The sequence below is a fragment of the Suillus paluster genome (assembly GCF_016628075.1).
Source record: "Suillus paluster strain FC165 chromosome Unknown EDB91scaffold_39, whole genome shotgun sequence".
Classification (NCBI taxonomy): Eukaryota; Fungi; Basidiomycota; class Agaricomycetes; order Boletales; family Suillaceae; genus Suillus; species Suillus paluster.
This window is the reverse complement of record NW_024537599.1, coordinates 109-16,774: the sequence shown is the minus strand read 5'-3', so window position 1 is coordinate 16,774 and position 16,666 is coordinate 109. Positions and strand designations below refer to the sequence as shown.

Genomic DNA, 16,666 nt, shown 5'->3' with positions numbered 1-16,666 from the left:
GGATGGAATAGGCACTGAGCTGCTGGTAAGTTGTGCTTTAATATTGTAGATGTATGAATTACCAGTCACTGCTAATTTTCAGCTGAAAAGGATTGTCCGTACGAGAAAAGAGCTCTGCAAGCTTCTCGAATGAACTCGTGCATTTGGCCTGAAGTTCAACGCTTTCCAGCTCATGGAAGGCGTCGAGCCAAGGATGGCAGCGGAACTACATGAGGATGAGTGCTAATATATGTACATTAAAGGGAACTCACGAGGAGAGCGTCTGGATAAGGGCCACACACAGAAATTGTTAGGTGTTTCGAAGGTACAGTGCGGCCATCGTACGGGACATTAAAGTGGCTGGCAGTATGGGAAGCGTCGAAAAAGCTCAACTGCAGTGCCTGGATACTCGTGAAATGTTGAGTAACGTCTAGAACGGCCGACAAGTGGTTAGAAGTCAAATTTTCCCCAAACTGAAGGCTGAGGTTTCGAATACAAGGGGCTGAATGAATTATGGCTAGCAGGGAAACAAGATAGCAAGGCGGGCCGCCAAGAACATTCAGGTGTAGTAGATGGGAATTGGGGATGTGCTGCAATGTCTGTCTTGATACCTTCTGTAAGGCATGATTTGGTAGTTTCGGCGAAAGAGTCGACCCCAGATGAATCCACAATTGGCCAACATTCTGATGGCGGATCAAAAATTCAGCGAGAACGTTGGGGGGGCACTCAATGTCAACTGTCAACATTTGAAGCAGCGGGAGGTGGACGTTCCGCAGCAATGCAGCCCACTGAATGCTGCTCAATCCAGTGTAAGTGAGTGAGAGGTCGGTTAATGGGGAGTCCTGCAAGGTTGCGAGGGTGAGTGAGGCGACGCATGGGGAGAAAAACATGGGCAAGTCCACCGACAATCGCCGAAGACTAGATACTGCGCTTGGGTCTGATCCAGAGACAGGAGCAGGTACAACCGTACATGGGTGGTCTGCATCACTGCTTGACTAACTGAAACTGGAGCAATCTAAATCCTTGATGAGCTGGAATAAAGATGCCAGATCTACTCCTGGGGGGGCGTCGAAGCACATAATCGATGACATAGGTTTACTCTGAACACCTTTCAAGGACTGTAAGAATATCTTGAGTGCTGTCAGGTCATGGTCACCAGTACCATGGAGGTCACAATGCAGAAACCGAGGAGCGCAGAAAGAAGTTGTTCAAGTGTACAATGGAAGAGCTAGGCAGGTCTGAGCGTTGACGCGCAACCATGTCTGCTCGACATGTAAGCCTGCAGAATGCAGATATAGGGGTGCGGCAAGGTCCTTTGAGAGGCAGGACACGTGTGTGATTGACCGCAGGTCTGTCACAGGCAGATGTTGGAAGATCATCAATACAAGCTCGTTTGGAAAGGGCCAATACGAAAAAGTGGTTCGTCCAGTCAAAGCTACAGGCGACGGCATCCCCTGCAAAAGACAGGTATTTTGTTTAAAAACACCTCAAGATTCAGGATTGACTTACGTGCAAAAAAAGGACGGGATCTACGCTGCGCTCTTCAGTTGCTGAGTGAGCCTGAAAACGAATGAGGCATGGCATGGAAGACTGGTGAATGATTAAACTCACAGTGAGATCGGCAATCACATATGAACGGGAGAGGGTATGCCTTTTGAAACTGGGAGGGAAGGAACCATCTAGCATGTCTCCATATGCTTTGCGTTTTGAATGCTCTTGAGGAATTTTATGCGGCAGATCCGCAGTCTATAATTGAGGAGCATGAGGCATGAAGACTAGGGAAAGGTTAAACTCACTGTAAGGTCAGCAATCGCATATGAACGGGAGAGGGTACGCCTCTTGTAACTGGGAGGGAAGGAACCATCTGGCGTGTCTCCATATTCTTTGCGTTTCGAATGCCCTTGAGGAATTTTATGCGGCAGATCCGCAGTCTATAATTGAGGAGCATGAGGCATGAAGACTAGGGAAAGGTTAGACTCACTGTAAGGTCAGCAATCGCATATGAACAGGAGAGGGAATGCTTCTTGGGACTGGGAGGGAGGGAGCCATGTGGGATTTCTTCATCTGCTTTACATTTCGAACGTGCTGCAGGGAATCTGCACTTCTTCTCACATGGCAGTATGAAGTTTTCGAGAGAATCATCAATGGCCTTCGATTTTGAAATTACAGGGGCTAACAATGATTCAGTTTTCGCATATGAAACGACGCGTACAGGTGAAACAGATCTGAGAGCCTGTGTGGCAACCATGGCTAGAGGATGATGGGGAATGACACGGAATTATGCAACATATTTATTGCAAGTTGCGAGTTGCCCACTCACAAGCTAGACAATAGGCCTACTCCCACACCGACTGAAATGAACTAAAAAATCAAATGAGCAAATGGATGCAATGTGTTGTGAGGGTATCGCTGAAAAATATAAAGTCAAATAGTCAAACAATACTATCACGGTCGACTGACGAGTCCAAACTCCTATCTATCCTAGTGAACAATAGTTTATCCTGGACGAGGTGACAGTGCATAAGTCCAAACAAGATATCATATGTGTCAGCTCACGAGTCTAAACTCCTATCTATCCTAGCGAACAATAGTTTATCTTGGATGAGGTGACAGTGCATCAGTCTAGACTCTTTGATATCATGTGGGTCGACTCACCAGTCCAAACTCCAAACTCCTATCCTACCAAGTCCAAACAAGTGTTGTTGGATGACATACACTTGCTACGAAAAAAATCATGGGTTGTCTGGTGTTCGGCGCCGAACAGCAACTTGCATGCAAATGTGCCTGGTATATAACAATTATTTCGCTTGGCATGAAAAGTAAAATCAAGCCTAACTGCATTACACCCGTGATCACGATTGAAGATACAAGGGGGAGAGCAGGGCAAGATCAAATCGGATTTACTAGTGTACAGCAACTTCGGAAGAGGGATAGCTGAATTGGATAGTTGAACATCGTAAACAATATTGGCCGTACTCAGACCCCATAGTATATCATAAAATAAAGTCAAGCAATGTGACTAATAGGCCCGGATACCATCGACTACACTGTCATGAAACAGCAGGTAAAGTTCTGACAATGTGCCTGAATGGAGGGCGTGTATGGCAATGTTTACGAGCATGCAGATAATAGCAAACCGAACAAGCTGCATTGTTGGAGAAGTTCCTGCAAAGGTTGAAGGAGGTGAAGGAGATGTTGTGTTGTCCTCCATTGACACCTGAAGTTGATTAGATATTGCCGCCGTAATGGATATTCAATCATACCGATTTGCCCTCCTCCCAGACCTTCATGCTACTATGCCCATTAAAGCAGCTGCCAGTAACAACAGTGCACCCAGCCCGCCCTTCATGCGACTGCTATTGTGAGTATGGTACATATATATCAAGTTCGGCTGACTTACTGTGATGGGGATGATCTGATCACCCCGATTCCCGTGTGCCAACTGTCCTCGGTATGTCCCTGTGCTGTAATCAAATACACAAGCAAATCCATCATCACCACCAACAAAAATAAGTCCCGCCTGCCGAGCAACGGAGATTTGCAGAGGAACATTGCGAAGGATCACATGGTTATAGGACTGTACGCGCTGGAGGGTAGGAATGGTGTATTTATCCACCCTGTCTTTGAGATTACTCATGAGCAGAAAACTGCCCTCAAGAACAGCATTGCCACTGCAGCATATGCGTGAATAACACGATACGCGAAACAAAACCCCCACTTACATTCTTCCTTGCACCTTCTTGTGCCACTTTAGATCCCAAGGTTTGATAGAATAGCAGAATCTGAATATAAGGGTTAGAGTGAAATCAAGAATGGAATGGGCAGCTGACATTTCACCACTTTCCAGATATGACACTAGGAGGGAAGCACCGTTGTCGTAGAAGTGAACTGTGCGGGCAACGTACAACTGTTTCTCAGGCTGCGAGGTGATGGTCGCGAGGGTTTCTGACCAAAAAAAATCAACACCATGCAATAACTGACGGGTAGGCAGCCCACTGTCTGGTGTCAGGTTCCAAAGATGTGGGCGACCACCAGCAGCACTTGCCAGACGCCGATGAACAGGATCCCAAGCAAGCGACTCCACCACATCTGAGTGGCCCATGGTGGTGCTCTGGAATGTGAACAGTGCCTGAGGTGATCGACCGTCATCAGTGAGAGCAATAACGATATCCCTATCACTTACATCATTGCTCCTTTCATATACTTGAATGTTGCCATCTGAAGCCCCGAAAGCAAATGTTGTTTCACCATGATTGTTAACGTCCATCCAGATAATGGCACTGATATAACCTGCTGCCGGTGTAAAGATTTCTTGAATCATTTCACTGGATACCAAGCTCCATACAACTATGCAACTATCATTGCCTATCTTGCTCTTAGTACAAGTTAAGTGAGAGAGATAGACTGATTACCTCCAGTAAGGAGCAATGCTCCATGTATACTCACAGCCAATACGTTGACTGCCTTAGTGTGGCGAGTGAGAGTATATTTGCTAGAAAACTACTTTGCCATCAACAAAAATATAACTTAACTGAACTTGAAGGACTTACATCCATGATCGAATATTGAGACACGTAGGAGACAAATTGGTCGTATTTAACCATGCGCATAGCACCGGCAGCCAAAGTGATCATGAAGTTTGTAAACAAAAAGCATCGTCGACAATTGGCCAATTGTCCATTCACCACGGAAATGGGAGGAGCTTACAGATTTAGAGTTTGATAGGGGGGATTTTGACTTGATCGGTGACGAGATCATTAATTGTTTGATAAAGACTGCCCGGCCTACTTTTAAATCAGGAAGTAAGTAACTCAAGCCACGAAACTCATGGCATCAAAAATACCTTCTCGCAAACACAGCGCTATCAATACATGGTTCAACCCGTATGGCAGACCTACACTGCGCTCCCTCATGGGAACCGTGAATGCATACGAGATGCAGGAAATGGAATGGGGTATCAAGGCATCGATAAAGTCCTATGAGCGTGAGCTTCGACAATGTGAAGACGACAAAGTAAGTAAGTTAATTACCTACAATTCCTGCCTGCTAAACATTTCCAGGACGTGTGGATGGGATCTGCTATGGATCTCGATCTCAACCTGCCTATCAGTGCAGGGAGTGGAACATATGGCTGTGTAGACAGCGCAATGGCAAATAACGAGGTTAGTAACTCCTCACCACCTGTCAACACTGCAACTTACTGTAAAGTAAAGGAGATCGGACCCCTGGCCATCATTCCGATGATGAACTGCAGTGAGGCCCGGCAGTACCAGTACCAGTCGCCGAAAAAAAGGAAACTTGTTTGTAGCCTGCACAAAGGCATTAACAAGTATATCAATAATCACTGCAAGAGGGATCATGCCAATACTGACCAGTTATGTGAGCGCATGTACATTGCACTCCAAGCTGCATTGCTAGACGTAGATGTTGATGATATCATGCTGCCTGACGCAGGTTTGGACCAAGCCCAAGCTGGAAAACATAGTGTAAGGCGGATTATTGGCAATATTAATTTGTATGAATAATGTTGTCATTATAGAAGCTTCAACAGGGCTACCTCATCTCACGTGAGGTTGCACAATGATTCCTCAATGGAGTCAATTTTATCATCCCCCACAGAGTGAAATGCGGCCTGCTATCTATCGGAACTGCACTAACTACAAAGTCATCAATTCCAGGTATCATCCATAAGACAGGTGAGTTCACGAACCTTCCAGAGCACCATCATTCCTAATGTAAAGGAAGGGTATCCTGCCACAATGCCGGGACAGTTTCCAGACTGATTATTCGAACATCTAAAAGTCTACTGGTACCCCTGTACAATAGTGTCAATATGGTTGCTGCAAATAATGAATGAAGATTTATCATTTGTTTGTTACAAGACATGTGCTCCACATCGATCAAATCTCATCTATTGATCTGGTAAGAGTAGATCAATGACGACGGCAATCAATTGACTTACCAACCTGCTTTATATATTCTTTCAACCTGAGGAGATTGCTTGGTATTGTCAGGTATTTCACATGCCTAAGTATCACAGCTACAACTATTTTTCAAATATATACGGAGCATATTGCCAACAACCCAACTTCCATCATAACATTCAAGGATAGGATATCGTTTCTGCACCTACCGGAGATGAGTAACCAATACCGTTGACCAGACTGATACCTACCTCTGCATACACAATGGCTAATCTGGGCTGTGCTTGGAGCCTCCAGGACTTGTTGACTTTTAGATATTCACAGGCTAGTTGTGAAACAAAAGCCTGCATGGAAAAAATTAAACAGACAAGATACAACAGCTACAAGGACACACACACGAGTTTCTTCATATTCAGAGGCAGGCCAGCCAAGTGCCTCCTGTAAATTATATCCTCCTCGACTGATACGGGAGATGTCTCCTCGCGGTTTCAGAATCTTCGCTGGCAGAGGGATGGGTAACTGAGCCACTGGTGTAATTGGTTGTGCGGCATCAGAGGTTGATGAGTCTGTGTTGCGTGAAAACAGTTGATGTTGTGTCAACGGTGGAGGGGTGTAGTTGCATTCAGGGGGGAACTCGCAATGAATGGTGAGTGGCTTGAAGTGGCGACAGTACCGCAATTTAGCAGCTTTAGGCATAGCTCAGTTAGATGAACTTGTTGAGCCAGAAACAATGAGCTTACCATTATGATCAATAGGACATTATATATTTTGGCGATGTGCACATCCTGATGCTGACGGAATGCAGTTAGTTGCAGTCAAAGTCACTACCTTGTAGTTACATACAATTTTGGTAATTGGTTATGACATTCATAACGACAGCCTTGTTGTTTTCAAGGAACAAGGACTACATTAACATTAATGCTACGCAAAATAAACATGATCGTCAAAAGGGAAAGCTCGAGTGTGACAATGTTTCGAGGCTTAAGTAGTGAATGGGAGAATCAAACTCTGCTGGAGGTATCCGAAGCGGCTGAGTGGCTGAGTGGCTGAGTGGTTGAGCAGCTGCCGGCAAGTTCCGTCGGAGCTTCGACTGGGTCTAATTCACTACTTAGGCAGTGAATCCTTGTTTCATTGATTTTCTTTCTCCTATTGTAATCCACCCTAACGGAATGTTGCATCTGTGTTGGCTTCGTTAGACTGGAGCCTAAGATTAAGCTGGGCGTCGTATGCATTTCTTGTCTACAGCCGTATCGTGCACTTAATATTGCTTCTGCACTTATTGCTAATTGTTGAATTTGAAAATGTGTAGACTCGTATAATTAGTTATTAGTTAGACTTTGCGTATTCCGGCGGAGCTTGCTGAGTCTGATTCTGATTCACTACTTATCAAATACAACACTTGATGTACCTTCTTTCTCTCCCACTATACATGTACGTGGACTTAGCTGTTACTAAATATAATCAACTTATACATATAGTTGTACATATTATTATTTCCTCAAATGGCATAGGCTCTTATCTGGCATATCTTGATATCCGGTATGATGACGCGCTTTATGAATGAAGAAAAACTGATATCTACATATAGATCTTGATGATGAGCCGCTGCGCTTCATCTTCCCACCACCATGACGAGCACCTCAACATCTGTCATCTTGCCAACGTTCAACTCATTGAGTGCATTCACCTCACCCCCCCACCAGTCACATATGGACAAACTCTTGGACAAAGGTCTTGAAGGTAATGTCCTATGGGAAGAAATCGATCTCCCTGCCACTACTCCTTCTCTCATGGATCACATTGTCCTGAAATCGAGTCTTGACATATCAACTATCGAGAAAATCACCTACACCACTGGAGCGCCTATTCTCGTCGGTCAGAAGTGGAAATTTAATACATTACGGGGGGTGAAGAAAGCAAAGAAGCTGAAGCAGGTGCAGGATGACACTGGAATGGAGGTGTTTAGGACAGCGGACGAGGATTCTTCATCCACACCTGACACCAGTTTTGAGAGCTGGGGCTCCCAAGAATTCTACCCAACAAGTCCGGCGAGAAAACTGCCTCCGCAGGTGCACACACGAGAACCAAAATGGGCGCTTCTTTTCAACACCATCTATACAGCCATGCACATCTCATATCTAACTTGCCCTCAACGTTCATCTATCTTCCCTTTCGAGCCCAAATATCTCGAACACCTGCCTCGACAGTGGTCACCGGAGTTCTGCCTTGCTCCTATTTTGGACGCGACCAACATCCAAAGGCTTGGCTTAGTCCTTCATCGCGATGTTCAACCGAAAAGCTGGGTACACGTCCTCACATGTGTTGAGATCACTGAATCTGATCTTGGCACAAACCATGACATACCGTTGTTTAAGGGGCTGATCACCAAAGGTTATCTCATGATGCGAGAACAGCCCTGGCATCGGTTTGTCGTCTTATTCAGCCTAGCAGCAAAACATCTTCGTGCCCATTACATGGACCGCTCAGGCCTGATCATTACATGTCCCATCCTAATCACAGCAAACCCAACGCATCTGGTCGACATGTTAAACACCATGTCACTGGGGAACAGTAAAGCCCATGGCATGGATCCCACCATGCACATGTGCAACAAGTCCTGCAAGCAAACACAATGCGAAGTGGGGGACCAGGCGATCGGCTGGATAGAGGACAAGGAGAAGCAGAAATTATTGATCATCGCTATTTTGTGGAGAAGCCAGGGTCTTTTCTCTCACGGGACTATTTGCTATCACGTTTGGGATAAGGATGGAGTTGAATATGCACTAAAGGATTGTTGGGTGGATGAGGCAAAGAAAGATCATGAAGAAAAGGTTCTTGAGATGGTCCGGGGCATTCCTAATGTAGTTACTCTCGTTGCCACTTGGGATGTTGAGTACGAGGGAGAGCCCGACTCTACATTGCGCATCCATAACCGCCACAGGAAATTCAGTCCTGAATTTCGCTGTAAATATCACCAACGCATGCTTTTGACCCCTTGTGGAGAGCCACTGTCGACATTTTCGACTAAACGAGAGCTAATAAGCGCTTTTCGAGACCTCATAGTCAGTGGGTTTCTTCTTTGACTGTTCGAATTAAGCTTAATCTTTACATTGATTTTTTTTAGCACACAAGGCAATGATCAGGAAGAAAGTCCTACACGGAGACCTTAGCCCCAACAACCTAATTATTCATGAAGGATGTGGCTTCTTCATCAATTTTGACCACACCCAGATCATCACGCAAGGCAGCACTAGTGTTCGTTCACCTGGTACCGTGAGTCGAAGTTCGGCGTTTAATATAATATAAGGGGCTAATCTCATTGTTGGAAGGGCACCGTGCCATACATGTCTATCCGCCTTCTCTATGCAATAACTGCAATTGCGAGAGCCAAGGGTTGGGGAAATGTGATGGTCAAACATACTGCTAGTGATGATCTCAAGTCCCTATTCTACATTTTCATCGAATTCGTTACCTCGTTCGATGGGCCAAAGGGCAGTAGAACAGACCCGAGGAAGGCGGACCGGTGGGGTGAAGTCCTTGAGGGCATGGGTGCCACCACCACTCCATATAAATCGGGGTTGGTGCTCGTGCCGCAGTGCGACAAGGAGCTGATGAATCGCATGACAACTTACTTTGGTGGAGTCAGGGATCTAGTTCAGGCATGGCACTACAAATTTCTTGATGCTGATGCCGATCAGACACGTGGTGGTGTTACTCATGAGGAGATCGAGGGGCTCCTCAACACATGGGTATCTCATGCAGCAGTTGATGAGCCCCATCCTCCAGAGGAAGTTCTTCGAGCCTCATTATTGACATCCGAGTCAAATTTTGGTTGTATGAGCCGGAACATGGTTCCGATGACAAGATCGCAATATTCTTGTTCTCTCCCTCCAGTCTGTGTGTCTGATACATCAATATTTTCATTCTACGAGTCATACTTTCACAATCTTTTGCTGTCATCACAGGACTAGAATTACATGCTTTATAGTAAGAGTAGTCCTACTGTTATGCGAATTTGACGAGTGTTAGAGTACAACTTGTTGAGACCCAGCTGGAGATACGTCATAGGTATGCACCAAAGTAGCATTATCTCTCAGCAGGGCCAACGCCTCGAGAATCACAACTTCGGTCAACCACTAGTTCGGACACTTTGCAATATCTCACTCAACTCTGCTTCAAATCATATTTTGTCCACTTATAATACACTACTGCGAAGTTGAATAATTGAAATTGGTCGAGAAATGATTGACATCCTTGTTCAGGTGTGACAGAGCCAAAAATCACGTCTACTTGTCACCGAGCCAAGTCTGCCGTAGCGGAGTTTCAGATCTGCCGAACCATTCACCATTAGCATTTGTGCTCGTCTTGACTCGGAACGGCGCATGGGGCATGCTCAGGGCAGGGGTGCCCATACCCCAACTCCAAGAAAAATGATCCAGCGTGAGTCGCAGATTCAAGAAGCCCTTGCTGGAGTTCAAGGAGGAACATATAAGAGCTATAGGGCAGCAGCAGAGGCTCATCAGGTGAGATTCAGGATAATCTGTGCTTCAATGAATCAGCATATTTAATAAGACCCCACATGTTTCTTTCCAGACTCTACAGGATCGTGCAACCGGGCGCCACTCAGCAAGGACTCCACGCCTAATATCAACGCGTCTAATATCAACGCTACTAGTAGCAGTCATTCAGTGTCGTCCCCTGCACCACATTTTGGCTTCGACTCATTACTCATTACTCCCAGTCTCACGGCCACCTGCAGGACTCGAACACATGTGGCATACTCCCCCTCCCTCCTCCTTCGAGCTTACAATATCAATCATACTACAACACAATAGGTTTACAAAGTCGTTAAAACAACCAAATTGCTAACATTAACATCAACCCGATCCGGTTTTCAGTTGTCATGTGACGTACGAATTAAAACAACTACAAGAGAATTTAGTGAGATCCGGTTTTTTGGTCGTGTGACATAAATTGTTGTAAAAATACAAGGGAATTTTGTGAAGGAGACGCATTGAATGAAAAGAATTCTCAATCAATAGTGACCTTGCGTTCACTACAAAACCGAATGAATCATTGATATCTTCTTTAAGTGTCCAAATTATATCTCCACCTTCGACGCCAGGAAGATAACCCAATGATGTTGGAAAGGCCAAATTCAGGGGTAGGTCACACAACACGATGTAATCTAACGCATGCATTCAGTTAACAAGTAGAGGAATAGGATGACAAGGACCTTGTCAGAAGCATCTTCCAATTAACACTGGAAGACAGGACACAGGACGGGCACGTTACTGAAGCAATCCAGGTTGACAGCTGATGCGCATTAGATGATACCACCAGAGCTGCAAGGGAGCGTTCAGCAGAAATTCAGGATCAAGCATCGGAAGATTACCGCAGGCTTTACCTCCTTGATTTTGAGATGCACGCTCGTCTTCAGGGCGTGACCGATGCTGTGAATCAACTTGACTCAGCTGACGGACAACAGGTCCTAACAATGCTTACTGATGAGTATAATTGGATGGAAAAAGCGCAGGAGGAGGTAAGAGCTATGCGAGTAGATGACGATGTTTGTAATGAACAATTGCAGCATGCATCTCTTCAATCATTGCATGAGATCAGAGAGGCGGTGGGGAGTATCGTGGATGTGGTGGGTCATAGAACGAAGGAAGACCTGAATAGTGCATCAACAACCGTCAACACAGGTGAGAGATATTGGATAAATGGGAATGCATACTAAATCATAACCAGAACCTAATTTCAGACGAAGATTCCACAATGCCAACCCCCGCCATACTCCTGACCATGCTTATTGCCTTAATCCTGAATGTTTTCGGACACGTTACCAGGCCATGGTGCAATGCAGTTCTCGGGCTTTTGAACCTTCTCCTCGAGACCACGCTTGGAAAGTCCACTGGTCCGGCCATCCCTTCCAATATTCATACCGTCTGCAAAACATTCGACCTAGAACCAATTACTTGGATGTTCGCTACTTGCACAAGATGTTCGTGCACGTATCCGCCCGTAACCACAAGAAAAAAATCCCCATACCCGGAACGCTGCACCTATACGAAGTACTGAGGTAGCATGCCGTGCGGTCAGTTGTTGATGAAATGTACGAAGGACGAAGGGCGAAAATCATGGGCGCCCGTGCGCCCATACGTTGTTCAAGATTTCAATGCTTTCCTTGCCAGCTTGCTTGGTCGGCCTGGAATAGAAGAAGCCATGGACCGTGGAACGATGATAAACGAAAAGTATCACCTGTGGGATATCAAGGATGGCACTGTGATGCAGGATATATTAGGTCCTGACAGGAAACCATTCATGGATGGGTTGAAGAGAAGGGACCTGAGATTAGCGTGGAGTCTCTCGACAGATTGGTTCAACCCTCACAGAAATAAGACCTCTGGCAAGAAGAAATCAGTTGGGTTGATTGCAATGGGGCTACTGAACCTCCCACCCAGTCTGCGATATAGACCCAAAAACATGTACTTGGTTGGCATTATCCCCGGACCTAGAGAACCAGCTCTTGAAGAGATAAATCATTTCCTTCGTCCAGTAATCGAATTCTTCCTACCGTCTTGGAAAGACGGGACGTGGTTTACCAGGACACTTGAGCATCCTGAAGAGAGACTTTCAAGGTCTGTTATTGCAGTAGCTGTCAATGATCTACCAGCCGCTCGCAAACTTGCGGGACGTGCAGGTCCCACTGCGAATCAGATGTGTGGACTTTGCTGGCAGAACAAGTCAGACATTGCGAACTTCAACTATGACACATGGGAGCAACGTACGTGCGAGGAACACAGGGCAGCTGCAGAAGAATGGAAAAATGCGGAAACAAAGTCAGAACGCAATAAGGTCTTTGCACGACACGGAGTGAGGTGGTCTGAGCTTCTACGACTGCCTTACTGGGATCCAGTGCGGTTCATTGTCATCGACGGCATGCACAACCTCTTCCTGGGGGTGGTGCAACACCATTTCAGAAACTTCATCGCTATAGACAAACAGGCGAGCAAGGCAATTAGAAAGCCAGAAATCAGAGCTTTCGATCCAAAGGATTTAGACAAGGGCAGAGCAGTCTTGGAGTCGAAACCCACCACCTCCGCCATGACCCGCTTACGGCTGCCTGTCCTTCAAGCTCTTGTCTGAGAGGCAGGGGTAACGTTGTCGAGCAAGGGTCGTACCACTAAAAAGAAGATGGTCAAAGCACCTTTGGTGCACTGTCCATTTTTACCCGTCAGAAACCTGATTGATAAGTCAATAGGCCAAACCCACCCACAATGTCCCAAGGAATGACAAGGATCAGATGGAAGTGGATACCGAAGCATTTGTCATGGAGGAATTGGTGAAGGAGTATGCGGCCGATGTAGAAGAACAAAATGACCAGAAAGGCGTATTTACCGAAGCCCTGACAGACGAGGAGATTAATACAATTCAAGCAGAACTAAGCGGCATCAAGCGACCTTCATGGCACCGGGGGCCGCCAAAAAACCTTGGAGATGCAGAGCACGGCAAGCTCAAGGCAGAGCAATGGCGTTCGGCAATTGAATTCGACTTACCAGTGACTCTAGTAAAACTTTGGGGGGCGGAATATGGTGGTGGTGGAGAACGGAGGCAGAAGTTAGCTCACAGCACTATGCTGCTGGTGATGGCAATACAATGGGGAACGTCACATATAACATTGACACACCACGCTCAGCAATACAGGAAATACATGAAGGCCTACCTGGAATGCATTCGAGATGTCGTTCCAGGCTATTCTTTCCATCCCAACCACCACGCATGCCTCCACCTACACAAGTTCCTTTTGAGATATGGACCCATGCATGGCTGGTGGATGTTTCCCTTCGAAAGGATAATTGGAGGCCTGCAGAAGACCATTACGAATCACAAAACTGGTGAGCATAGAACGGAAATATGAAGAGAAAAATTGAACAAGGCTTTACAGGGGAAATGGAAAGAACTATGCTAGAGACATTCTGCATCGCTGCAAGTGTGAAGGCAATGCTTCAAGAGCCTGGGGCACCCAATATTATCAACAAAGCAGCTGATATTCTGCAGCAATGCTGCGCTCCTTTCACAGAAGGAATATTTTGTACAGACACCGGCATCCTATGCACAGCTATGGAATCAATCCCATATGTCTCTCACGACGACGCCAATATCATCAAGGCCCCTATGTCCGATGTCCTCCGACACACCTGGGACAAGACAGGGATGACTCACCTCTATGGGAGCGACCGCATCACGGAGTATAAACGGCTGAACATAGGAGGGTTGCAATATTGCAGCTGCAACTATTCCGCTCTGGATAGTTGCATGTTCTTCAAGACATCGGAAAAATGGGTCCCTGGTGTCATTGAACACATGTTCTTTGTAGGGCAAGATCATGATCGGGTTTACTACATCACAATCCGAGGTTACTTACCAGTGCCTGCGGGGTACAAAGACCCCTTTCTAGCCTACAGTGACTTTGGCGCGCAGATATGGAGTAGTGCTTATAATAGCCAGTTGGATATCATTCCGGTGTGCACAAGGGGATTTTGTCACGCTGTGTCAATGCAGTGGGGAACATCTGAATTGGTACTTAAACCGATGAACAGGGTGAGCTGTTGGCAAATTCATGATTGTTACTGTACTAACTTACCTGGTAGGACTTTGGCACATGATAAGTTGGTACTCAGATCTGGTACATACTGTAAACATGACTGTACGCTGATAGCGCATGATAAACGATAAAATAGTGTCAAGCAGCGTGCGTCAAATAGACCTAGCGTGTTCAGGCATAACTCATTAGATGAACTTGAGCAAGTAAATATGAGCTTACCGCCATGAGATCATATATTTAGCAGTGCGCAGATGCCAATCAGCTGCGTGAATCAATTGCTGGCGGGATGTAGTTGGTTTGATAGTGTCAGAGTCACTAAGTGACTTTGGACCCTGTAAATTTTTGGATAAGGAAAGTGATAGGGGCAAGGGACGTAGTACATACGTGCCAATATATGGTTGGTACCAGGAGGGAGGGACGTTCTGTGAGGCTTGACGGGAGATTTCAACGTTTCCTTTCGGTCTGCATGATCTATCTTGAACTTTGATATATCTTTATCACCGAACGGCAACTTTAGTGTCTTTCAAGACTTACACAACATTTCGAAATGCAGTTGGAGACCAGAACCAACACTACAAAAGTTTACAAAACTACTACGCAGCCAAACTGAAATTTAAGATATATAAGTCTATGAGTCTACAATTCTACAGTCTGCATAAGTAAAAAGATTAACATAATGATTGTGAACGACTGTGATAGGAGGAAAGAAAACAATGAAACAGGGATTCGCTGCCTAAATAGTGAATTCGAGTCAGTCGAAACTCCAACAGAACTTGCCAGCAGCTGCTCAACCACTCAGCCACTCAGCCACTCAGCCGCTTCGGGTACCTCCGGCGGAGTCTGATTCTCCCATTCACTACTTAGGACTCGAAACCTTATTTCACAGACTTTCTTTTTCTATCATGTAGACTTAACGTAGTAGTAATATTGTATACTTTACACTTTGCGTGGCATCAATCTCAATGTTATTGTAGTCTTTAAAAACAACAAGGCCATCGTTATGTGTTAACCCCAATTTATTGTCGGTGTTGCTGCCTTACTGAAGGTTTGTCCACTTCTCTGAAGTTGTTCGCAGCTCACGATGATCCTAGGTCAATTTGTATCCATAAGTGTCTTCATATGGCCTCTAATTGCGATTGACCTCGCAGACTGTTTCCTCAACGGCCAGATCAAAGAACACCTGCGATCTATCTCTTATTCTCTCAATTCAATGTTTCATGTCCACTCACTGTGGTCCACCAGACCCTTCAGTCATATGTACTGCATAACCTGTTGATGAGACATGTACATTGACCTGCAAAACCAGGTGTACAGGACACCCAGCCGGCCAATGCACTGCCTGTATAGGCCGGTCATGCAGAGCCTGTGCAGGCCGGTGTCCTATATACAGAATGATATCTCTGCAGTATCTGTGTAGGCCGGTGATGCAGATCCTTGCAGGCACTACCTATATACATATCCAGGCTGTGGTTGACATGTGGGTAGGCCTGGTCATGCAGGCTGTATGGGGTGGCCGGCCGCTGTGCTGCTGGTTTCTGCCACAGTAGGCCAGCCTGCCTCTGCAATATGTGGCAGGGTGTCGGCCGGCCTAGGGAACAATTGTTGCTCACAGGGCCAGCCCACAGTAGCAGCCTGTGGGAAGGGACCGGCTGGCTTGCTTCTCATATCTGGCTGAGTAGGCCAGTGCCCCCTTACGGTCTGCAGGAAGGGGCCGGCCACCATCATGTGAGCATCTGGCCCAGCAGGCCTGTCCATTTCTGTAGTATGTTGGTATGTGGCCGGCCAGCCTATGAATGAATTCTTGCTGGGCCAGCCCCCCCTTACAGTCTGCAGGAAGGGGTTGGCCGCTATCATGTGGGCATCTGGCCCAGCAGGCCTGTCCATTTCTGTAGTATGTGGCATGTGGCTGGCCGGCCTAGGAATGAATTCTTACTTCCTTTTATGGTCTGCATGGAGAGACATACTGCTGGCATACATGTGAGTAAATATTAGGACACTTAACAGATTTGACAATAGCATTCATTCATGGATTTTAAAGTTGTCATTTTGAAGCAAATTTGAGTACATTTGAAGAGATATTTATTGGAGTGGGTGTGTTGTGTGCTTAATTTATAGCTTATGACACATCTATTTACTCCTGCATACTGCATTCCAG

The 16,666-nt window shown here is 46.0% G+C and overlaps 7 protein-coding genes across 7 annotated transcripts; 3 read left to right on the top strand and 4 right to left on the bottom strand.

Annotated features, from left to right (window-relative positions):
• Positions 1 to 58: 58 nt before the first annotated feature.
• Positions 59 to 2,227, bottom strand: EDB91DRAFT_1250006 (uncharacterized protein; the record flags this gene model as incomplete). The annotated part of the gene is made up of 7 exons (XM_041323171.1): positions 59 to 205; positions 252 to 916; positions 980 to 1,097; positions 1,489 to 1,539; positions 1,591 to 1,725; positions 1,776 to 1,910; positions 1,961 to 2,227. The coding sequence occupies 7 exons, from the start codon at positions 2,225 to 2,227 to the stop codon at positions 59 to 61; spliced, it is 1,518 nt and encodes a 505-aa protein (XP_041175579.1).
• Positions 2,228 to 2,998: 771 nt separating this feature from the next.
• EDB91DRAFT_1250005 (WD40-repeat-containing domain protein) lies at positions 2,999 to 4,613 on the bottom strand (the record flags this gene model as incomplete). Its single annotated transcript, XM_041323170.1, has 9 exons — positions 2,999 to 3,196; positions 3,243 to 3,332; positions 3,380 to 3,650; positions 3,702 to 3,761; positions 3,810 to 3,924; positions 3,976 to 4,108; positions 4,163 to 4,354; positions 4,426 to 4,479; positions 4,530 to 4,613. The coding sequence occupies 9 exons, from the start codon at positions 4,611 to 4,613 to the stop codon at positions 2,999 to 3,001; spliced, it is 1,197 nt and encodes a 398-aa protein (XP_041175578.1).
• A 193-nt stretch (positions 4,614 to 4,806) lies between these two features.
• Positions 4,807 to 5,563, top strand: EDB91DRAFT_1250004 (uncharacterized protein; the record flags this gene model as incomplete). Its single annotated transcript, XM_041323169.1, has 4 exons — positions 4,807 to 4,992; positions 5,040 to 5,141; positions 5,193 to 5,465; positions 5,519 to 5,563. The coding sequence occupies 4 exons, from the start codon at positions 4,807 to 4,809 to the stop codon at positions 5,561 to 5,563; spliced, it is 606 nt and encodes a 201-aa protein (XP_041175577.1).
• Positions 5,564 to 6,006: 443 nt separating this feature from the next.
• Positions 6,007 to 6,599, bottom strand: EDB91DRAFT_1055671 (uncharacterized protein; the record flags this gene model as incomplete). Its single annotated transcript, XM_041313944.1, has 3 exons — positions 6,007 to 6,108; positions 6,155 to 6,247; positions 6,300 to 6,599. 3 exons carry the CDS (start codon positions 6,597 to 6,599, stop codon positions 6,007 to 6,009), a joined length of 495 nt encoding a protein of 164 aa, XP_041175576.1.
• A 932-nt stretch (positions 6,600 to 7,531) lies between these two features.
• On the top strand, positions 7,532 to 10,337 carry EDB91DRAFT_1083357 (uncharacterized protein; the record flags this gene model as incomplete). Its single annotated transcript, XM_041315617.1, has 5 exons — positions 7,532 to 8,969; positions 9,028 to 9,176; positions 9,233 to 9,694; positions 9,901 to 9,971; positions 10,166 to 10,337. 5 exons carry the CDS (start codon positions 7,532 to 7,534, stop codon positions 10,335 to 10,337), a joined length of 2,292 nt encoding a protein of 763 aa, XP_041175575.1.
• Positions 10,338 to 11,681: 1,344 nt separating this feature from the next.
• Positions 11,682 to 14,572, top strand: EDB91DRAFT_1083356 (uncharacterized protein; the record flags this gene model as incomplete). The annotated part of the gene is made up of 8 exons (XM_041315616.1): positions 11,682 to 11,812; positions 11,872 to 11,977; positions 12,027 to 12,366; positions 12,512 to 12,544; positions 12,607 to 13,031; positions 13,168 to 13,504; positions 13,852 to 14,507; positions 14,558 to 14,572. 8 exons carry the CDS (start codon positions 11,682 to 11,684, stop codon positions 14,570 to 14,572), a joined length of 2,043 nt encoding a protein of 680 aa, XP_041175574.1.
• Positions 14,573 to 16,002: 1,430 nt separating this feature from the next.
• Positions 16,003 to 16,413, bottom strand: EDB91DRAFT_1083355 (uncharacterized protein; the record flags this gene model as incomplete). Its single annotated transcript, XM_041315615.1, has 1 exon — positions 16,003 to 16,413. The coding sequence occupies one exon, from the start codon at positions 16,411 to 16,413 to the stop codon at positions 16,003 to 16,005; it is 411 nt and encodes a 136-aa protein (XP_041175573.1).
• Between the last annotated feature and the right edge of the window lie 253 nt (positions 16,414 to 16,666).